We start from the raw sequence: 22,014 nt of genomic DNA, 5'->3' as shown, positions 1-22,014 counted from the left end.
AAAAACTGATAACTTAGCCGGTTTGTATTGTGGTTTTTCTCTTTCTGAACAGCGTAAGTGATATTTCTATTATCTGGTAAATATCCTCTTGGCTCGAATATTAAATAGAAGTCGTACAATTAGCACAGCTAGAGGCTAGAATCTAGACTTTTGAATTGTACACAATAATTAAACTCAATCCCTTTGTGTCATCAGGTAAGAAGCGAAAGTAAACGTGTATTTGTTTAGTTCTGTACTTCGAACTGAAGTCAACAATAAATGTTTATTCGCTTTTATTTCTCTTGCATTTATTTAGTGTTTTGATTCTGATAGCATCAGTACGGGATGAAAATTCATCCGGCAGTGTAAAAGATTAAAAAATACTTAGGTAAAACTCGAAGTTAATAACTTTAGACAATAAACTACATTTTGTATGCAACACCATTAAGATTTTGTATATAAATAGAGCAATTTTGTCTTATAACTAATTCTTTTCTAACCAGTAAAGCTGTAGGATACATTTTATGTTAATAAACCAATTTTCTCATGATTTGGAATTATTATTTTTTTTTCTTAACTGTCACCAGGATGTAAATGAGCATTTTAAATCAGAGTTTTTTAAACTTAAAACTCTTTCTGTCTTTTGTCAGCGACATTTACCCATCTCTGCTACAGTAGTTATCTGGCTTTAACCATTTTGCTAGCTGAAATAAATCGCGCACTTAATAAATTGAGCCAATTTTAGTATATCTGAATTATAATCTCTAACATCGAATTTAACTAAATATTGAATTTAACTTTTATGTTACTGATGTATCGCAAGCTGCGAGGAGTTAACTTATAAACCGAAGTCGTGCAGTTGTTCAATTTAAAGCTTCTAATAAAAACGTTGTTTATACCGTATTACGGGCACTGTTGTCATATCACAGACGGGGTGTGAAAACGCTTGTCGATCTTATAGAGTTGATTAAATCTAAATTAATTTATAGGAATGAATCCTACAAATCATTTTAATATAAAGAGGTTTCTAAAAATATGTGTTACTTAAAAAGAATGAAATTCATTTACAATGAATAATGTAAATAACTTGCTCTGTCTGCGATTATTAACGGCATCTTAATATCAAAACTCCTTTCATTTTCTAGTCTTTTGCTTATTTACTTGATCCCAATAACTGCACAAATATCAACATTTTTTACTAATGAGACGACCCCGCTGTTTCCTAGCCAATCATCACCGATGTATCATTGGACGCAACTATTGTTTGCGTCCGGTGGCCGATAGTTGATTTAAAGGGTGGTCACTGCTCATTATGCGATTTCCTTAAATAGGGTCCGAACGAGAAAAAGATCTCTTGTGTCACATACAGCAGTATGTCCTCCACGACCATCGTATCCTTTGCCTTGGTGTTGGTCATTCTTGGTATTCATGTAATGCATGCATGTCCGTTATCCACAGGTATGATATCCTCCTAAATACAACTTTTATGTTATAAACTGTAAATTGAGAAAAGGGTATTTTTTCTAAATACCGCTTTTGTATGTTATAAACTGTAAACTGAAGAAAGGGCATTTTTTAAAATTAATCTTTTTATTTATTAATTGATTTTTTGATATTATCTATTGCTCGGTTATTATTCCTTACATCTTTGCACTTAATTAATACATATTATTATAAGCATCTTATTTTCATTAATAGGTGCTTAATTAAATAATTAATATAGTTAACAAGTCAATATGTAAGAGGAAATAATTAAAATAAATACATTTTGTTAATTTATTTATGTTATTTATTAATTTATTGTTTACATCACATTATTTTATTTGTCTGTTCCTCATGTCATCTGTCTCTGAAAATTTATCGGCCATACATTTATTTTATTTCTTCCATAAAACGGTGCAATCGTTTAGCTGTATTGATAAAATGTTTCTGCGAGTTTCAATTTTCCGAAAAAAAAGTTAAAGTAAAAATGATAAATCTTACTGCCTGCATAGTATTTTCGGAATTAAGAATGAATATTTCAATTTCAGTATATGAGAATTCCAGTTACCTGAACTCTTTACTCGGAATTTCAATTATTTTGTTCATTTGTTCTTTTCTTGGGACCATCGAAAACTGAACTTCCTATTAATTTGGTGATTTAATTTTTTAATTTTTTTATTGATTAAGTAATTAAAAATATTACTGTATAACAGCGTAATATAAGCTTTTGTAAGAAGATGATAAATTATTTTAAATATGTGTATATAGTATGTTTACCTGTTTATAATAAAAGCATTTTTATCTAAACCAAAAGGCATATTTAATAAATACATTCATCTCATTTAATTAAATTTTGACATTAAGGATATTCAGTACAATAACACAGTGATATTTATTGGAGCAAAAAATGTGAGACAATCAGAGATGTCCTCGTCGGGATTCGAATTTCCAATGACCACTTGAATATGCTTCAGTAATGTTACGAATGCAAGCGGTAAGGTAGGAGAAAATTCCTTTCAGTATGTCCCATGTAATTTCGTAACTGCTATAATAGATTATAAAATTTTAACAGTAAAACAGTTATATTCTGAACAGATTTTGTTTGCTCCAAAAATCGTTGCTTACTTATAGCAAGTGTTTCTTTTCTAAAAAAACAGACTAAACAACCAGTGGTGGTTTTATGACTTTTCTCGCCTGATCCAGTGAACTACGTTATGTAGTGTAATTAGAGCAAGTTATTTGCTATTAGACTTTAAATGCAGTTGCTCCTTTTTGATTTCTTCTTTTTCGCATATGATTTTATTTTATTATCTTTAGGGAAGCATTATCTTGTACAGTTCCTCACTTTGTAATCCTAAGTTACTGTTAGAAGTGAAGAATATTAAGAACCTGATAAGCGAATAATCTCTTGAGTTCGTGTGACAGGAAACAACAAGATAGAAGTGTAAACTAGCCCTTTATTATTCCAGCTAGAGTTTAACAAAACTATGTCTTGGAGTGTACAATAAAGCCGACACTTCGGCTTGAACCTAAGATACTATGAATTAACCTAAACTAATCTAAACCTAAGAGCTATCAAAATTCAAAGTCGAAATCATATCAAATAGAAATATATCAAAGTCGAAGCTATCAAAATTCTAACAGAATTGGCCTCTTAACGTTAATAGACTGCGAAGCTATCAAGGGCCTAAAGTACGACCGAGGGTAATAATAGCTTACGAGAGAGTAGCCTAAAAAGGCGTGCAGCCAGAATACCTGGTATCTCTCTCACTCAGACCGAAGAAGTGGTAAGTTGAAGTTAAGAATTGATAGGAAAGGAACTTTAACTCAAAATTTAATTGTTAATATAATTAACATAATCCTTACAATCTTTAAATATGAAATGCAATATTCTCACTAAATTAAGATGTTACAGAATGGAATGGAATTGTTAGGGCTATCAAGAACAAACTTAATATCGTTAACGATGACGTAGAATTTGAAATCATAAGATAAAGTTAGCAAGTTAGCGGAGTTAGCATGCGTGTGATTACAGGGATAAAGAAAGTATGAGAAACTCTTTTGACTGTCCCTATTTTTTTCTTTTTAATTTTATAATTTTATTTTACTGAAACAGACAGGTAAGAAAATCTCCCATTTACATTACAGTTGATAAGGAAGTAATCCTATAAAAAAAAAGAAAAAGAAAAAATAAAGACAGAGGAAGAAATCAATTATCGGCAATTTTTTATTATCCAGATGGATTGTGATAATCTGTGCCGGTTATTGAAACTCTACTGCACTGGTTCTATAAATGTATTATGTTTCACTGTAACAATATTTATATTTTTCTTTTTATAACTAAAAATATTTCCTTTGAATTTCACAGCCTTTTCAATGTAAATATTTACAAGAAAATTTGTATGTTTGTCTAAGCTAAATTGCACATATTTTTTTTTTATAACAGCTCTCATTTTCTAGAAGAAATGCAGAATAATATTTTAAACTTTTATAATATTTTAAGTTAGCAAATGTATTAATTTTAGGCTTTGATGATACCATCCAAGTTAAATTTGTTTTCAATTAAGCGCTTGATCGAAGATGCTTACGTAATTCATCTCCATTACATTGAAATTACAATTAGTCATTAGAATAAGTCGAACACAAGGTAGAAAAAGAATTTTAATGGCTCATACAACAGGAGCAAAAAAAAAAAAAAAAAAAAAAAAGCAATACGATAAACTTATTAAGATTTTGTAAGCAAGAGAATGAAAATTCTCAATGCAGCAAAGATTTTTCATGTTCAAGAGCTAAAAAGGAAATAAATTAGTTTGTATTACAGAATTTTTTTGTAATGAAATAATGCTCTGAAAAAAATGATGCAAAAGGTCTAGGCATTTCCTATATTATGTATTAATTTATTTTTCTGTTCATTTAATCAGTCGCACTTCTTAATTTTTCTTGATGAGCTTTCGAAAAACTTTTACATTTTATCAGTCTTAAGTGACAAAGAAAGAAGAAAAGAAGGAAAGTGGGAAAGTTATAACTTAAAAAAAAAATACGTGCTAGCAAAATAAAACTAAGTTAAAAGTAATCACAATTTCTGCTTATTCTGTTGACCGTCTTTATCTGTCGATGCATAACAACACGCAAACCTCTCTGATTCATGCTAAGTTCGAACGCGTATAGATTTTAAAATATGTTTACATGCACTTTTTTTGAAACAGAAAAAATGTATTAAATTGTTTCCTAAAATAGAAAACTGAATGCATTATTAAAAGCAACAACAACCACCATAAAACCTATACTGTTTCATTCGTTAAAAAAATAATTTTACAAAAGAATTGGTAGGACTTTCTGTTCTTATCCAGCTGAAAACTGACAAAATCAAACATAATAGATGAATGAAAATCAAAACTGAAAATCAAACATAATAGATGAATGTTTTATCGGAAACGCTTTTAGGAATTCAAACACTATCATCAACTGCTACTAAATGAAAGAGAAATGCCACAAACGGAAGGTTGGTTGGTTGGTCGACTTTTAATGTCACAAAACCTTGAAGGTTATTATGCGCCAGGCGAATGGTGAATAAAATCCAAAATGCACAAACACATTGTATCAGATGAATTGTTGAAATGAACCTGTATTGTTGATGAAGGCAGGGAGAAATGACTGAGAAATGCTTTAGCAACAGGTACAGCAAAACAAGAGAAAAAACTTCAAATCATATGGTAAAAAGAGATGTCTTTTAAAAATCTTATGAGGTTGATGTGAGGGTTTTTTCCAATGAGATCTGTTAAGCTAACATTCTTAGAAATAAAATAATATTCACGTTTCTGATTAAAAGCAGGACAGAAGGTTAAAATGTGATTGACTGAAACGGGAACTTTGCGTTGCAAATGCCACAAATAGGCTCATTATCTCCTTTCAAGAGATACTGATGTGTCCGTCTGCAGTGACCAATTCGTAGGCGAATCAGTAGTACATCCTCTTTTCGATTCCCTCTGGACTCCCAATACTCTAAATTGGGTTTTACCTGCTTTAATTTGTTCAGAGTCTGGCATTCCCAGAGTTCTTGCCACCTGGGCAAGATCTTTGTTCTGATGTAATTCCGTATGTCTGTAAAAGGGACATCATTTTCAGAGGTAATATCAGCAGATTTTACTGCGACATCCGGCGAGGTTCATTGCCTTTGATGCCAGCATGTCCAGGCAACCAGCAGTACACAATAGAATAACTTGCGTTTCTCAGACGGAAGTGTGCCTATAAAATTTCTAAGACCAAAGGGTGGCTGGCATTTGTATTTATTGATTTAAAAGGCACTCAGAGAGTCACAGTAGATGATGAACCTTCTGCTATTCTGCCTAGAGATAAAGATTAATGAATTCAAAATGGTAAACGTTTCTGCAGTAAAGACTGATGCAGCCTTATGAAGTTTACTACTCTTGATTTATTTATCACAAACAAAAGCTGCCCCTACATGATCATGATTCTTTGAGCCATCAGTAAAAATTGTTTTATAGTTAGAAAAACTGCTTCTATGCTCTAGGAAATTTGTTTATATTGGACATCATTGGTATTGCTCTTCTTTAGTTCTCCAAAAATGTTTAAGTAGGTGAATATTCACTTTTTACCAGGGAGCAATGCCTAAAAAGTTAAAAGTTTTTGCTATGCCGATTTTTTAGGTTGACTTCTTCAATGAGTGAATGCAAAGATCAAAAGGTGCAAAACATGAAGGACGTGTTTGGTAGATACGCCAGTGCTGATCAGATGTCATTTACCGGACAGGATGTTCGGCTTGTGACATTACTTTATAACGAAGATCTATAGACAACTGCTTGTGTCTGAATTCCAAAGGTGGTTCAAAACAGATGGCATATAAACTTTGGACTGGAGATGTTCTGAAAGCTCCATAGCAAATCCGTAGCGCTTGATGGTGGACTGGATCCAATTTCAGTAGCACAGAAGGTCTTGCTGATCCATAGATAATACAGCCTTAGTCAAGTTTGGGGCGGATTAATATTTTTTTATAAGCATTTTGCTTTATTTTTATTTTATTTATTTTTTCCAGTGGCAGACGGTGAACAGTTACAGTCCATTAATTCATTAGTCCATTCAAGGACAGATATGTTGGTCTCTTTATTATGGAGGCACCTAATAGGTGGGCCACCATCGCCTCCTATAAAGGGACGGACAGTTACAACCATGCCTTCTCCAGGATTCGGACCCAGGCCCTTCGATATCGCAGTCAGGCTTCCCTAACTACTATACCATCTGGGCGGTACAAACAGAAGGAGAAAAAGAATTCTGAAAAAGTATACCAGTGACTAACTATGGCTTCTTCTATAATGAGGCGTAGAAGAAACAAAAGAAATATTGCCATCTAGGGACTAAACAATATAATCAGAAATGACCTGCTTAATAGAAGGGCGAAAACAATGGATTATATTTTAAGCCACTGACACATGTAGATAAGTTTTTACAAATATAGTAAGCCTCAACAAAATCGAATTCACCAACTGCAGAAGCTAACAGTTTTTAACAGGGGCAAAGCTGAGTTTTGTAGCCCAGCATTGCTAGATAATACACATTTTATTTGTTTCCTTTTCGAACATAGGATTTATGTTTCTTGATACGAAATTTTAAGGCTTATCGCATCAAGAAGTATGAAGCTGAAGAAGGCGATACTATTTGAATTGTTCAAATCTTTTCTGTTGAAACGACTATAATCTGAAGTCTATCCCGATTATAGTCGAGTTTTTTAAAGTCATTTTTACTGATATTTTATTATTTTGCTTTCCAATTCAAAATATACTGCTTTGTTGGTGCGCATTAGTGTTTATAATTTGTGTTAAACTTACTTCGGGATGATCTAAGACTTAATTAAAATCAAAAGCGTGATAGAAATCCACGATTTGGGTAGTTTAATTTGATGCCTGATGAAAGAAAAATAAGTCATCTTCTTAACAGGTGGCGAACTTGTAGAAAGGGAAAAAAAGTACACTTTTTTATCTTTGGTTGGTCATACTATGCTTTTAAACTTCATCAAATGTATAGATAAACAAAAATAGAGGAAATTTGACTCAACAGTGTTCAATGAATTAAGACAACAAATATTTGCAAAAGGCACGTGTATCTGACTAATTTCAGAAAATGAGTTTCTTTATTACATTTAAGGATATCATTTAGAATCTTCTCCTGTTTCACAGCTTATAGGTAAGAGTAAAAATTATAATTTTATTTTGAGTTTAGAGTTTTTGTTTTATTTCTTATTTAAAAGTTCAGTTTGTGGATCTCTTAATTTGCCTACATACTATTCCTGAATTAGATATTGTTATTTTTTGACAGGGGCAATGCAAATAACCAGATACAAATTAAGAATGATATCTTGAACATAGATATATCTAATGCAGCTCTAGTTTTATAATTTACAGTTATCGACTGCATAATTGCATTAATGCGAATTGTAACACCAGTTTATTAATGATTAACGGGAATAAGTAACTTCATGGAATATCTATTTATTTTCGCTATAGAAATGCCTAATGAGAAAAATTCTTTCAGTTTTGCTATTTAACATAAAAACAATTATGAAATATTCCTTAAAAGAACGACAAATATAATTATTTTGGATTTTCTAAGAACCTCCATCCTATTAACTTATTTGATATTTTAGATATTTCAGTGCCTGAAGCAAATTGTATCAAGTTAATGAGCGATGCAACAAATGTAGTCTGTTCTCAGATTCAAAATGTTTTAAAATTGCACTGTATGGTGAAGTTAATTAATTGAAAATAGATTCAATGTATTCCATACATTTAAAGCAAGATAGGGTTTTGCCGTGCTATTAAATAGTGAAATTTTCTGTTGAGGAGAATGCAAGTTTTTCTTTTTATCGAAAAATTTTATTAAGAGTTAAGCGTATTGCCCGAATGCTCTTGAGATTGCGCGGTGTCATTTCGGAATAAATTTTATATTGGAATTCTAATTAACCCTACTTTTCCATATCTGAACAGAAGTAAATTTCTGCATGTTAGAATATTGAACATCCTTCTATATGATGAATAGAGAAACGAATAAGTTTCATTATCATTTTCAAATCTAATACTATCTGACTATAAATTAAAATGATTTCGCTCCGGTATTGTTCTACGTAATTTTTTTTCTCTTGTTGAATGTATGATTGAGAAACTGTATTCCTGATTTTAACTATGTTACAGAATTTTTAATGCCATAAATAATTTCATTATTAATATCCGCAATAATAGTCTTTGCTTTGTTTTGTTAAATGTGTTAACAAACATATCTACTTAGTGCTTTCGGTATTTCATAGTCTCAGTTTGCCGACATTTTTGTAAGTTCAAAAATCGTTTTTCCTTCTTTCAGTTGCTGCTGATGAAAATTCGACAGCATAGAGTTAATAGATACCTAAATTTGAATGTCTTATTCATGTATTTGTGCAATTTATTCTAAAATTAATACAACTAAAAATTTATTCCCAATTTTAGGTCTGTGTAAACAATATGGGCATTCTTGCTTAGGAGGTAAGAACAGCAATTTATTTCTATATTTTAGTCAATAAAAATGTTCCTTGGCACATATTTATAAAATTTCAAATAACCAATTGAAATATTACGAATCTAAAATATTGCTTATCATGTTTGCAGTTTTAAGGTATACACTTTGTGTTCTCAGTGTGTAAAACGTTTTTAAAAATGTAGTGAATTTTTAAATTGTGATACTTGTAGTAAACCTTTTTTAAAAAAAATCTATTTATTATATGGAAATAAATCACAGGCTTGAACGATATTATCAAATATATGTTTAAATGTGCAGTGAATAATGCTTTATTCCTTAATGCCAGGAAAGTTTTCGAAAATAATCTGGATTAATAATAATTATGAATAGTGTCATACCAAACATTCTTTTTAACTTTAAGAACACCTTCGTTTAATGTAAGGACCGTAGCATAAAATGAATGCCTTATTCGAAAACTGCAATTTGTATTACCTGCAGTAAAATAAGAAATTCTTCTCCTTCTAATTGCAAATTATTCATAATATTTTTCAAACACTAAAGCATTCTTTTTGCACTTTCATCTGGATTCTCAAAAAAGTCTATTTTATAATTGGATTTATGAAATTCCATATTAAAATACTGAATAGTCACTGATAATATTTTAATCTCTTTTTTATTTGAAGCATCGGTTTGAAAATAAAAACATAGAAGAAGATCATGATTTTTCAGTTCGTTCGAAACTACTCCTAACGCCTTTTTACCAAGCACGTTTCTTATAACTACTTCAGATTTTGTTCTGTTGCAAATATTTTTACAGTAACCTTGGAATCTTAGTAAATGTTTTAATTTAAATCAAATGAGTTACAGGAGCGATTAAATTAAACTTCATCGTATATTTGAAATATCTGAGCAAGTAGTCTATCTTCTTCATTGGAATTTACTTTTAGGATAGATTTATGAATTAAAGAATTGGATGGTAACGAACTGCTTTTATTTTTATGAAAATCTGATGGTTTATGTTGCTTTACTGCTAAAACACCCATATATCCAATTTAAAAAAAAACTCTGGTAAATAGTATATTTTGATAATTGTGGATTAATACTAGCCGCTAACCATTCATAATCTTTTCCCTAATTTTTGCTACACAACGGTTGGTCTTTTTTTTTTTTTTTGCTTCTAGGCTCCATAAATTATTTATAGGGATAACAGTACAGAGTAAAACGATATATGATGATTGGAAAAAATATTTATAAAAGTTTAACAAAGATGTACCAAAATAAAAAAGTAAATATTATACACAGCCAGTTCTGAGATGCGGTTTGCATTTTACTGAGTTCATCTTACTACGGAAATTTTTCCAGTTTATCATTTTTCGAAAATTTCGAGATGGTGGATACGATCAGTGGAAAATAAAGTTAACTGGAAAAAAATCAGAGTTAAGTTCTTCTATCACTTCCAACTGAAGTGTATGTTGAACTTCTTTAAGTGAAGAAGATCGTTAGAAATACTTCAATAGAAGCATTGTTGTGTATCCTGGTAGGTGTGCTAGGTCCTATTATCTTTGTACCGTTTGGGTCAGCAAATCTGCGGTTGATACACCAACAGCATTGGTATTTCTGGACGGTCAGTTTGAACTCTTTGGTGCTTCGGTATTAGTGAGATTGTGAAGGTTTTTGATTTCAGAGATAAATAAAAATGCTTCCTCGGTGATACTTCTAATAAGAGATGCAGTGGTTTCAATGTTTGAGGGAGTCTGTAATATGAAACGACTGTATTTAAGATGATTTTAAATGAGAATATCGGTTCCGATACCTCGGTTATATTTTCTATCCGTGCGTGAATATATGTAGATCGTATCACATGTTCTAAGATGAGTTTCACTTAGCATTAATATATCAATGCCGTGTTTTTGACATAGTTCGTTCGTGTTAAAGAACAAAATTTTAATGTAGCAGTTCCCTGCCCCAATGTTGTGTATTTGATTCGAATTATTTGCACAGTCCATATTCCAAGTTAATAGATTTTTTTTTTTCTGATGCTGAGTTCAATGCTGAGTTGCAATATCCCTGTGTGTGTTTCATTAATATTGTTATTTATTCTTTGGTCTTCTTTAACCTTGTTATTTTCATAAATAGGGACGTTCTCCTCATTTGGGAATTTTTTCTCGCTTTGTATTTCTTTGAAATTTTTCCACCAGGGACCCATTTTTGTGGTCTTGGTGGGAGAAATTTTCAGAAAATCGCTATCATTATTCTTGAGAGTGGTTGTGGGTTTGAAGGAAGTTTTTATTTGTTTATTATTTTAGGACTCCCTGGATATCTTTTATATGCTGAGATATGATCTACACCACACAGGATGCATTTTGGCGAATCTTATTCTATAATATGCTTACACTGCCAAGTTGAATGACAGTGAGCGCACATTATACGCCTATACTTATTGAAGCACATTCGTTGGCTGTGTTCGTGATGCTGTCAGCTCTGACTTAGCAGGGGGTCAAGTTTTGAGCGGTAGGCCACTATAAAACTCTTATTGATAGAAAGTATATTCGTTTGCAGATATTTTTGCCTTCTTCTCTCCTGAATGTTTTCATCAGGAATATCGGTACGGGGTCAATTTAGTTAACTGTTTTACTTTGTAAAAGGAAATGCTTAATTTTTAGCTAGTTTTTGATGTCAGAATTCAACCATGTTATGTTTTTTTTATCAAAGTGGCAGGAATGAAGCATGAATAAAATTGTACAATAAACAAAAGTATAAAAGACCCTATTTTTTGTTTACATGGATGACTAGAGTCAGTGGGAAGGTAGGGAAATAACCAAAGTTTTACAAAAAGTATTCATACGAAATTCTTTATAAAATCTTGTAACCATACGTCTAAAGAGAGGAAAACTTGGTTGACTTTCAAAAATAAATTGTAGGTTTTTATCTAAGGTGCTCATTTCGATAAAATGTTAGAAAGTGCACAATCTAGTTCCCTATGGAAACATTTTGATTTGTTACCTTTTTTAAAAATTTGAATTTAATGGAAATAGAAATAATTTATTTATTCATATTGTGTAGCAAAATATTGATTTATAGCAATAGCAGAAGTATTGATTTTATTCTTCTGCATGTATCATTATTTCCTCTTTTAAATTCGTCAGTATTCCAAAAATGTATTTTCAGGCCATGGAAAACGAGCGGAAGTGCAACCATCTCGCCTGATGAAGCACATTTTTCGAGAAATGTCCCACCTTCCCATGAAAGAGGCTGACATGCTTCCTCAAGATTTTGCTGAATCTGCGGATTTCTGGGAAAATATTTTCAATAACAAAGCAGATGCGTTTGAAAATGATGAACAGAAAGAACTGAGAGCAAACCTATTTGACTAAATTACAAAATAAAAAGCAAATTATGTTGTTGATATATAAATTCTTGATTTTAATTAATACCAATAAAGATGTGTCTTTAGAAAAAATATAACAAACTGCGCGTTTATTCTGCATTTATTAGTAACGTGATCGATTACTTAAAAATAATAAACTTATGTTAGTTTATGAAATAAGGATACATTTTCCTACATGCGCATATATTTTTCGTTTTAATTTGTTTTCCTTGAAGCAACAGTGAACGCTATCAATTTTGGTATAAAATATAAAGGGTATTTCTTTCTTTTTCTTTTTAAAGAAATGGAACGTTTTCTTAATAGATTAAAATTTGTGATAAAACACGCTCATTCATTAGCTTTCAGTAATTTACGCTATGTGTTTTAGCTTAATATTTAACAATATATTTAAATTAACAGAATTATTTATAAAAATAACGAAATCGTCAGTTAAATGGCGAGGCAAAACAAAATCATTTAAAAAAATATAGCTGCTTATCTCAACATTCCTGAATTGTACATCACCTGATGAAGTATATTTACAAACCCATTGTCATACTACTTGATAATTGCCACGAAACAACTAATTTATGTTAAGTAATATTCCTGAACACAGCGCTGTAGCAGAAAGATTAGTATAAAGAGTGTTTTAGAACAGTAAAGTATAGGTTTTTTTTTAAAAAAAAAACCGACACTATTCAGAGCCATCTGGAACTCGATGTATCAGTTGAAACGCCACCACATTTGGTAGGAGGACTAGCGAAAACATATGAAAATTCCGTGAAAAACAAATTAATTCCAAAACATTTCGACAGGGGAAAAGGCGGAGGTGTTTTAATCTACACAAATTGAAAATTGCATGAAACGCATGTAATTAAGCATTTGCATATTATGAAAAATTTCAGTTACGTAAACGATAGCAGCGTCAGTGATTCACTCTCTTACCGTGGGATTCAATTTGGTGGGGTTCCGACTTTGACGATCTTAAATGACAGCACATCACGGGCCATGTGAGCATTATTAGTGATATATTAAGTTCAGCCGTCAAGAATATTGTCTACAGGATGCAAAGTGGAACCCACAAGAAAGGTGGTGACATTGTAAGAGGTTTAAGCCGTCGCCGAGGAAGCGCTTTTATTGATTAAAGTGCTGTAATGCACTGAAATGTCATCTCCGCAACGCTTTGGGAGAATGTTTTTGCTGCATTGAAGCGGTGTTGCACTGAAATTTATTCTTTGTTATTGGTTTGTCTAATTCTCAGGTATGTAGTCTAGAACAGCGTCACATTTTGCCCTATCGGCAACTTTCAGAACTAGTTCATTTTTTTCCATGTCTTCATTAGTCCCCCTACCAAATTTGCTGACATTCTAGCTGATAAGTGGAGCTATAATTGGCTCTGAGTAGGGTCAGTTTAAAAACAAACACCTATACGTTGAGTGAAAATGCTAAGGAGATATCATTTGACAGCTTATGAATGTAGACTACCAATTGGATGGATGGAAGCTGGTAAAGCGCCATTTAAACTGCGAACAGTAATAAGTATATCAGAAAGTGTTATCTCGGGATTCAATAGTGTCACTGAAGGTGAGCCCCTTTGCTTAATCATTCTTATGGTTGTTAAAAGAATACGACACTTCAATAAGGCAAACGCGTATCCCTAGTTATGAAAAGGAATAGAATTCTTAGTCATGGCCAAATAAGCCACAAATATTGCAAACGGTACTGACACACGCGTATATGTCAAAATTCTTTCTCAGTCATTACATTATATTACCTTGTGGGCCCAGCAGTCCGTTACTAACATTTGGATCATAATATGTTACGGTCAAGAAAGAATCCGTTGGTGAAATGAACATATTTGTTGGGACCAGTGACTGTGATCTAGAATGATGTGCTCAGCAGAATATCGACTCTCTATTAAGTGTGGTTTTTATTACCAATTAATGTGAAGAAAGAAGATATTCTGGATCCACAAAAGAGTATTCCATTTTTCTTTTTCGAAGCAATACCGTCGCCTTTTACACTTACTTTTGTCAGAAAGCTATAAAAATCAGAGCAACCAGTTACGTTATCTTTTATTTGAGGGACTAAATCTGTAGAGAACTACTAACAGTGCAAAAAAAAGAAAAGTACTATGAAGGTCGCGTTTTAACATCAAGAGACAGTATTCTGAAAGACGCATCCTAAGAAAAATAAGCATTTGGAGGGTCATAATTTACCACCTTTGACCATTCATAGAAATGTTTCGAAATTTCGCGAATTCGCCCGAACTTCATTATTAATATTATTGTTCAGTTTTCTAGTGGTACTTATGACCAAAAAAAAAAAAAAACGATATTTAACTGAAAGTGAGATTCAGAAAATAATGAATGAGAGAGACAGTAAAATTAGCGATGTATATTCTTTGCTAGACCATTCTGAAGCGTCTGATATTTCAGCAACAGTTGAATATGACTACGCTGACTGAAAAATTCAAAGATACTGGTGACTGGAAGTTATTTATCTCTAAACAACCAAAGCCTGATGTTTTTAGCAAAACCAGGCTTGAATATTGAAAATGCTGTGAGTTTGGTAAACGAATTCGCTTGTCCGGTTTATCTTTTTTATGATGAATTAATCCAAAGCCTTTTACAGAAACCACAACGAGTGAGATGAGAATATGTTTGGTGTTAGTAATGCTTATAAACATCGTGCCGAGAATAAAAATGTATTTCACTAAGAACAAATTATTCACTGAACCCTTTTTCGATAATGCCATGTCATGAAATCTCTTTGCACAAGTTTGCGATATTTGCATTTTACATCAAATCCAAACGCAAAATATTGACAAAATAAAAACAGTTCCAACTGATAGAAGCCTTTTAGCATGGAGAGGAAGACTTAATTTTAGGCAATATATTCCATTGAAACGATCAGGATATGTCATTAAAATTTATAGACTGTGTGAATTGGACACAAGGGTAAATTTGAAATTGTTGTGTTTATATAAGATGCTTTATTCACAACAACTAGTGACTTATATAGAGAACGTGTGGTTAAAATAATTATTTTAGCCAACAACGGATATAACTTATATAATTAGATCGATTCTTTGTTTCCCCAAATCGGGCTATCTTTCCGACTTATTTTTATCCTCACTTTATTGAATGACTTTGGTCATTATTGGACTTTTCTCTTTCGGGTGCGGTGTTAAAAATTTAGCGCCTTTGTTTTCTCTAATTTTGTTAATGCTAATTTTTATTTACTGGTTTATACTCTTTGTAGTAGGCACCAGTAACAAGATTACGATCCAAGATTCCGAAAAACGTTACAACAGAAATAGCGCATAATGGAATAAAATATAATTTTAGTTATACTTACTCATAATTTAAATAAAAAGAATAGGTATCCGACGCCCTTCAATGTTTATTGAATGTTTCATTTGGTTTATTCTTTTAATATTCCTTTATTTGTATAAATTAATGCGCTATGGAAATTTACACAATAGACTCTTTAACAGTTTAAGTTCATTCTTTAACCAAATACAAATGAACTAGTTATATGATCAGTAGGTTATTTAAAATATATTCCACACAATTCCCCTTAGCTTTCTTTCACAAAATAAAAAATTACCAAATGAAATAAACGCTGTTTCTCTTCCCTTTACTGAAAGCCCACAAGGTATGTTTGGCGTTAATTATCAAGCCTACAAGGCGATAACTCACCATTCCAAATATGACCGCCAAGCAGATGTTTCATCCAATGAGAGCAGGGCGCAGGTAAAAAAGGCCTGTAGGCTTTGTGAATATGACCGCCGCCCGTGAAAGGCGGCAAGAAATCATTTGTTTAATCGTGTTCCATAAAACCATGAGATAAAGTCTCAACTAAGAATTTGTTATATTTATAACTTAGTATTTATAACAACAATAGCCTGTCTCTAAAGAAAAATCACATCCGACATTAAAATATGAAAATTGAATAAAATAGAATCCCAGTCATCTGTTTAAGTGTGGCCACAGTCCGCTTAAATAACTGGAAGATTCTGTTAACTGTCTTGTCATTTTTCTATAGCTCAAATTCATATCTGTTGTAATTAAAGAGAAAGAATTTTATTTTCTCATTTCTTCAGTTTTATTCTAAGGAAGATTATGCAGTTAAAATATATCATTTTACAATGAACAACAGAAAATAGTTAAAGGAATTTTATACAAAAAGCAATGCGGCGTTTACCAAAAGGTTAATGGAGCACATACGGAAAAGTATTAAAGAAGAGAAGTATATATAACTAGTTTTTACTAAGGATATGCATTGTTGACATATTATTAATAAGTGAGGCCAACTTTAAATAAATAACATTTCATTCTTTCAAATAAACAAATCGCGCTCATTCATCGAAATTAAACAAATTATTTCTTGGCAATATTACATTACATTATTTTATATTTTTGCTTTACATAATCTATGAAAAAATTAAAAGTAATCATGATAACTGACGCCCACAGACCTATGTTATGTTACAGAAAATATAAATGCTATATAATGTTTGGATGCTTAAAAAAATTACATGTTAAGCTGTCTTTCATTAAAAAAAAACACTAAGCAATGGAATTAAGAAATATCTATATTTGAAAAGTAATAAAAATTATTAAAGAAATATGTTCTGGTGACTACTACAATCTACCAAGTTACACTGAGAACACCTTTATAAACCTATATGAAAATATATTATTATGAAAAACGGAAGAAACAGGTAATGTACTGAAATACAGCAGGAATTCGAGATTATAATAAATTATTACTTTACTTTAAATTAACAGTGATTTCACTGCCTGCTTTGGCTACTGCCTAGTTAAGTTAAATTTGCTCCCTTGGAATTTACAGGAATGCCAGCTTTCAATCTATCGCTGGCACAGTAGTTAAGGAAATACTTGACCACAGAAATGAAAATGAGATTGTGTGCAGTTGGTAGAAATCTCTAGTATTACATTTGAATTGCTCAATAAAGTCATCTGGCAGGCATTACCAATTTATTATCATTAGGGACTATGTGAAAACGAAACGGCAGATTTTGATACGAACATAGTCGGTAAATAATTACTTCAGGTTAGAGTCGGCTAGGAGAAAGAATTTCGCTCCGCAGTAGAGGTTTACCGCAGCCTTACTTCTCTCAGTCACATGACGGGTTGGATAAATTTATTTTCCACAGAAACGATAATACTGCAAACAATGCTGAGAAGGTACGTGTATGAATATGCAGATATTTGTTTCAAATTAAAATTTTGTTTAAAATGGTTGCTGCCACACTGTGATACGAACATCCTCACGAATTCACATGCAACTTTGAAGCATAAGTTAGTGTACAGGAAGTGACACCGCCAGAGAAGGCATCTGCCCGAGGTGTGAGAAATATGAAAATTTGGGTCAAGTCAAAAGTCAAAGATTTGCTTAGTTCTGACTATGCTGTGGATGTAAATATACATTATATATATATATATATATATATATATATATATACATACATACATTCAATATTCAAATATTTATAAAACTAGCCGCTAAAAGATTAATAATAAAAAAGAAAAATATATATGTCAAATAAAGCTTACAGTTTAATAATGTTTCGTTTATATTTCTAGAATACAAATCATTAAATGTGTGCAAAATTTTCAGTGCACCCACTGGCTTGCATTTTGTACAGACATTTGTAAACATTGGAGAAACCAGTCATGAACTGTTAAAATTCAAAAATTTATCTGCTTTCACCTGTCACTTGATTTGATATAAAGAGATCGTTTTCTCTCAAAGCTTGAAAAATGCTTAATTCCTTATTAAGCAAGTGATTCATTACTATCGAAACTATCTAGCGATTTCAATAATCGATAAAAAATGAGTTGATTACTTGAATTATTTCGTTTGACTGAATAACAGGATGTATTCCAGTTACCAAAGTGAGTGAATTTAAAAACATAGCCAAACTATTATAACTTAACCAATACAGTAGGACTAGAAGTATATACATAAGATATATTGGAAAAATTGCATGTTTCTGGCGACAACTTTGTCAAAGACGAACTTTAACGACTAACAAAACAAGTATGGAATATTTTTTAGAAGATTCACGTAACATTTCTTCGGTAAATATTCTACCGTGGTAATGAAAATTATGAAGAAAGTTTCAATAATAACGTAGAAATGTTTAGAAATTAAGAAGTGAAACAAGGCGTTACTGATGAATGGTGGTGATACCGATAATTGCCCCATGAACTAACCCACAAATTATGAGAGATGATTTCATCAATCAGAAGAACCGATATCTTTGATAAATTACAGTACAATTTTACGAAAATGTTACATAAAATTATTATAAAACAGAGAAACTGCAAGTTTCTCTCAAGACCATTAACTGCAACAAATTCGGAAATCGCTGCTCGTGTGAATGAATGCATTCTTGCAAACAGACGCATAACGATAGACGAAATAACTGGATATTTCTCATGGAGGTGTGCATAAAATTATTTCCGATCACCTTAAATTTCGTAAGGTTTGTGCTCGATGGGTGCCACGTCTATTGACGGAGGAACATAAAGGAAAGCGTTTTGAAAGTGAATTTGCATTTCTGCAAAGTTACCAAACGGAAGGAAATGAGTTTTGGGACAAAACTGTGACTGGAGATGAAACTTGGATTCACCACTTCTCACCTGAAACGAAACGCAGTTCTCTCAAGTGGAAACATTGCAGTTCCCCGACACGAGCAAAGTGTCGAACTATTCCACCTGCAGGAAAGGTGATGATGACGCTGTGTTTCGACAGAGAAGGCGTGACCCATACAGAGTTCATACCGAAGAGTGCCACAATTAATGACACAATAATCTTATTGTGAAACAAGAAGCAATTGCGACAATCACTTAAAAATCGATGGCCAGGTAAACTGTCGAACGGCATTGTGCTCCTGCATGACAATTCAAGACCGCATGCAGCAAAACAAACGTGTAACCTTCTGAAAAAGTTTAGGTGGGAAGTGTGGAATCACCCTCTTTATAGCCCAGACCTTTCACCTGATTTCCATGTGTTTGGTTCTATGAAACAAGAACTTTCAAAGCAACGGTACCATTCGGATGCCGAAGTGAAAGCTACAGCCCAACAATGGTTATCGAACATTCGACGGGATTTCTTTGCAGAAGCCATCGAAAAACTTGTACCACGCCTCGACAAATGCTTAAATAACGGAGGTAATTACGTTGAAAAGTAGATTTTGAATGGAACTTTAAAATATAAATAAATTTATTGTAAAATTTTGCTCCTGTTTTGTTTTCTTAGGCAGTGCAACTAACTTTTTGACTGACCCTCGTAGTTTGGAAGTTTATTTTATATAAAATCTATTATACTTTGTGCAAAATACTGTCCAGTAATAACTTCAGCACCGAAATTAATGCGCACAAAAATAAGCTGCTAATAAATTTTAAGAAAATAAGTATAATAATAAATGTTCCGAAATGAGTTCTCCTCAATTAGTTAGAAAAACCGTAACTGTGTTATAGTAACAAAAATGTAAACAAACTAAGAATTACATTTCGTGGTTTTCTGACTATGTGTTTAGATAATCGTGCATATGCGCTTTGAAACTGACGTATAATCTAATTACAATATAAATCGCAATTTCAGTCATTCTAGATTTAAAATTTACTCCAATATATTTCAGAAGTTTCAGTACTTTCAGCCTTTGCAGAAAGATGCATTTTTTTATGTGAAAATATAGCTGATGTAACGTAAAACATCTCTTACTCCTAGCTATGTTTAATTTATGCCATGCATCCTGTATTATTGAAGTGAATGGAAATCAAGAAAAATTAATAAAGTAGACTCAATCTATATTTTGTTGACGCATGGGCGCACCGGCATCGTTCAAATGACACTGAGTAATTTAAAATAGAAGAATACACTAAAAAACCATCTTTATACAGTCCACTTTCTTCAAAGAGCAAACATTTATGTTATCTTTAAATGATAAATATTTAGTCTATTGTCAACAGCATATTCTTATCGGTATCTTAAATTCAAAGTTTCCCATCACGGTTACTTTCTACTGAAATTTTAGTCAATTAAATTTCTAAAATATGTTCCTCTAAACAGAAGTTGATAAATTGAAGTGGATTAAAGCGTTAATGGTTTTGAAACCAAACTGAATAAATATGCATTTGTTCTATATTGTTGAAACTTGAAAATTTCCTAAGTTTGGGACCTTATCGTGGTGTGAGGATTCGTCTTTCTAAGGGACAGAGCTAACACCAAATTCAATTTCAGTCCGGAGAAACCGTAATGTCTCGGTTGAATCAGATTTACTATGAACCAAGAAATTCAAACAGAGACTGTAATTCAGAGCGATTTTCAGAAGATGTTCATTCTTTGATCAATGACTTACAGACTTCCATAGAAGAGAAACCAGAGTCACTGTATCCTTGAGAGAGAGATTTTTAATGCACAAGAAGAGTAATACTTACATTATATCTCAAGCGCTAGAGATTCCTACAATGAAAGGAAAATTTTAGGAATGTATTGTTAGGAAACCATAATAAATATCAAAACAGTCCTTTGTAGATGGTTTAAAATTCAAAGATTAAGAAGAAAATATCACAAAGACGAGATAAATGTTTCTTTTAAAAAAGAGATTGAAATTTTGTTATACCTCAATAAAAGCGGAACTTCTTCAGAAGAAATTTAAAATAAAATTATTGAAAGATTAGATCCTGCGAAATAAAAATTAGGTATTAGAAATGCTTGAAAGATCCAATTAGAAGTACTGTAGTTGAATGTTTGAAAAAAGATAATGTTATAGTTTTAGAAGACGAAATTAAAATTAATCCTTTACTTAAGATTCTGAGATGAGGTATTAGATGCTACAAAGAAACAGAATCAAATTTTTGAAGGTGGTGGAATATAATTCTTATTTTCAATCATGACTAAGCACAATAAATTGCATAGGATTGCAATGGTACAACCTGAAAAATTTAAGGCAATTATGAAATTGAGCAAAGTAAAATTGAAATGTTCTGTATTTCGGTTAAAGATTACCTGAATGTTGTCAGGTGGTTCAAATGTCAGGAATTCGGACATTTTCATAAAAATCTGTTAAGGAAATGATTTACGCCGGATATTTGCAGGAGGACCACAACGACTAGGACTGTATAAATGATCCAGAATGTATAAACTTTAAAAATGAGAACTATAAATTGGCTTTAAACGCAAAACATTCTACTTTGGATAAAATTTGTGTATGTTTAAAAAGAAAATATGAAGAACGGACTATAGCAGTTAGTTCTTTTCAATTATAATACAGTTTTTTGAGCATACGAAAGAATTGGAGGGGCTGGCTCCTAACTGGGGACATGAAATAAAGTAATAAATTGGCAATCTGGGGGTACCAACAACTGATGATGAGTATCCGTTTTTGTTTGAAAAATTAAGAAATAAATGGATCAAGTTCTTTCCGGCTTTAAAAAAAATAAGAGACATAAATAAACGTTTCAGAAAGAAGTGACAAAGTTGTGCTTATTTTATATTGTAAAAGAAATACCAAAAGATGGAAACATTATTTCTGTTACATAATTAAGATCAATCTATAGTCATAAGTCAAGCAGTCAATTATTAAATTCAAATGACTAAACTAACCTAATGACATGCTTAAAATGAAACTGGTATATTTATCCTTT

The 22,014-nt window shown here is 31.8% G+C and overlaps 1 protein-coding gene across 1 annotated transcript; it reads left to right on the top strand.

Moving 5' to 3' along the window:
• The first annotated feature begins 1,301 nt into the window (after positions 1-1,301).
• On the top strand, positions 1,302-12,424 carry LOC118187970 (uncharacterized). Its single transcript, XM_035358286.2, has 3 exons — positions 1,302-1,437; positions 8,952-8,987; positions 12,130-12,424. Exons 1-3 carry the CDS (start codon positions 1,353-1,355, stop codon positions 12,333-12,335), a joined length of 327 nt encoding a protein of 108 aa, XP_035214177.1. The 5' UTR covers positions 1,302-1,352; the 3' UTR covers positions 12,336-12,424.
• Positions 12,425-22,014: the final 9,590 nt, after the last annotated feature.

The sequence above is a fragment of the Stegodyphus dumicola genome, chromosome 6 (assembly GCF_044657685.1).
Source record: "Stegodyphus dumicola isolate Sdum_Otavi_A_Nest chromosome 6, ASM4465768v1".
In the NCBI taxonomy this organism is placed as follows: domain Eukaryota; kingdom Metazoa; phylum Arthropoda; class Arachnida; order Araneae; family Eresidae; genus Stegodyphus; species Stegodyphus dumicola.
The sequence above is the reverse complement of the archived record's forward strand: the minus strand, read 5'-3'. Positions and strand labels throughout refer to the sequence as shown.

Excerpts from the sequence above, each read along its gene's own strand:
- LOC118187970 (XM_035358286.2), top strand. The coding sequence starts at position 1,353 with ATGTCCTCCACGACCATCGTATCCTTTGCCTTGGTGTTGGTCATTCTT. Across the intron at positions 1,438-8,951 it reads TGCATGTCCGTTATCCACAG|GTCTGTGTAAACAATATGGG; the intron begins GTATGATATCCT and ends TCCCAATTTTAG. Across the intron at positions 8,988-12,129 it reads TGGGCATTCTTGCTTAGGAG|GCCATGGAAAACGAGCGGAA; the intron begins GTAAGAACAGCA and ends ATGTATTTTCAG.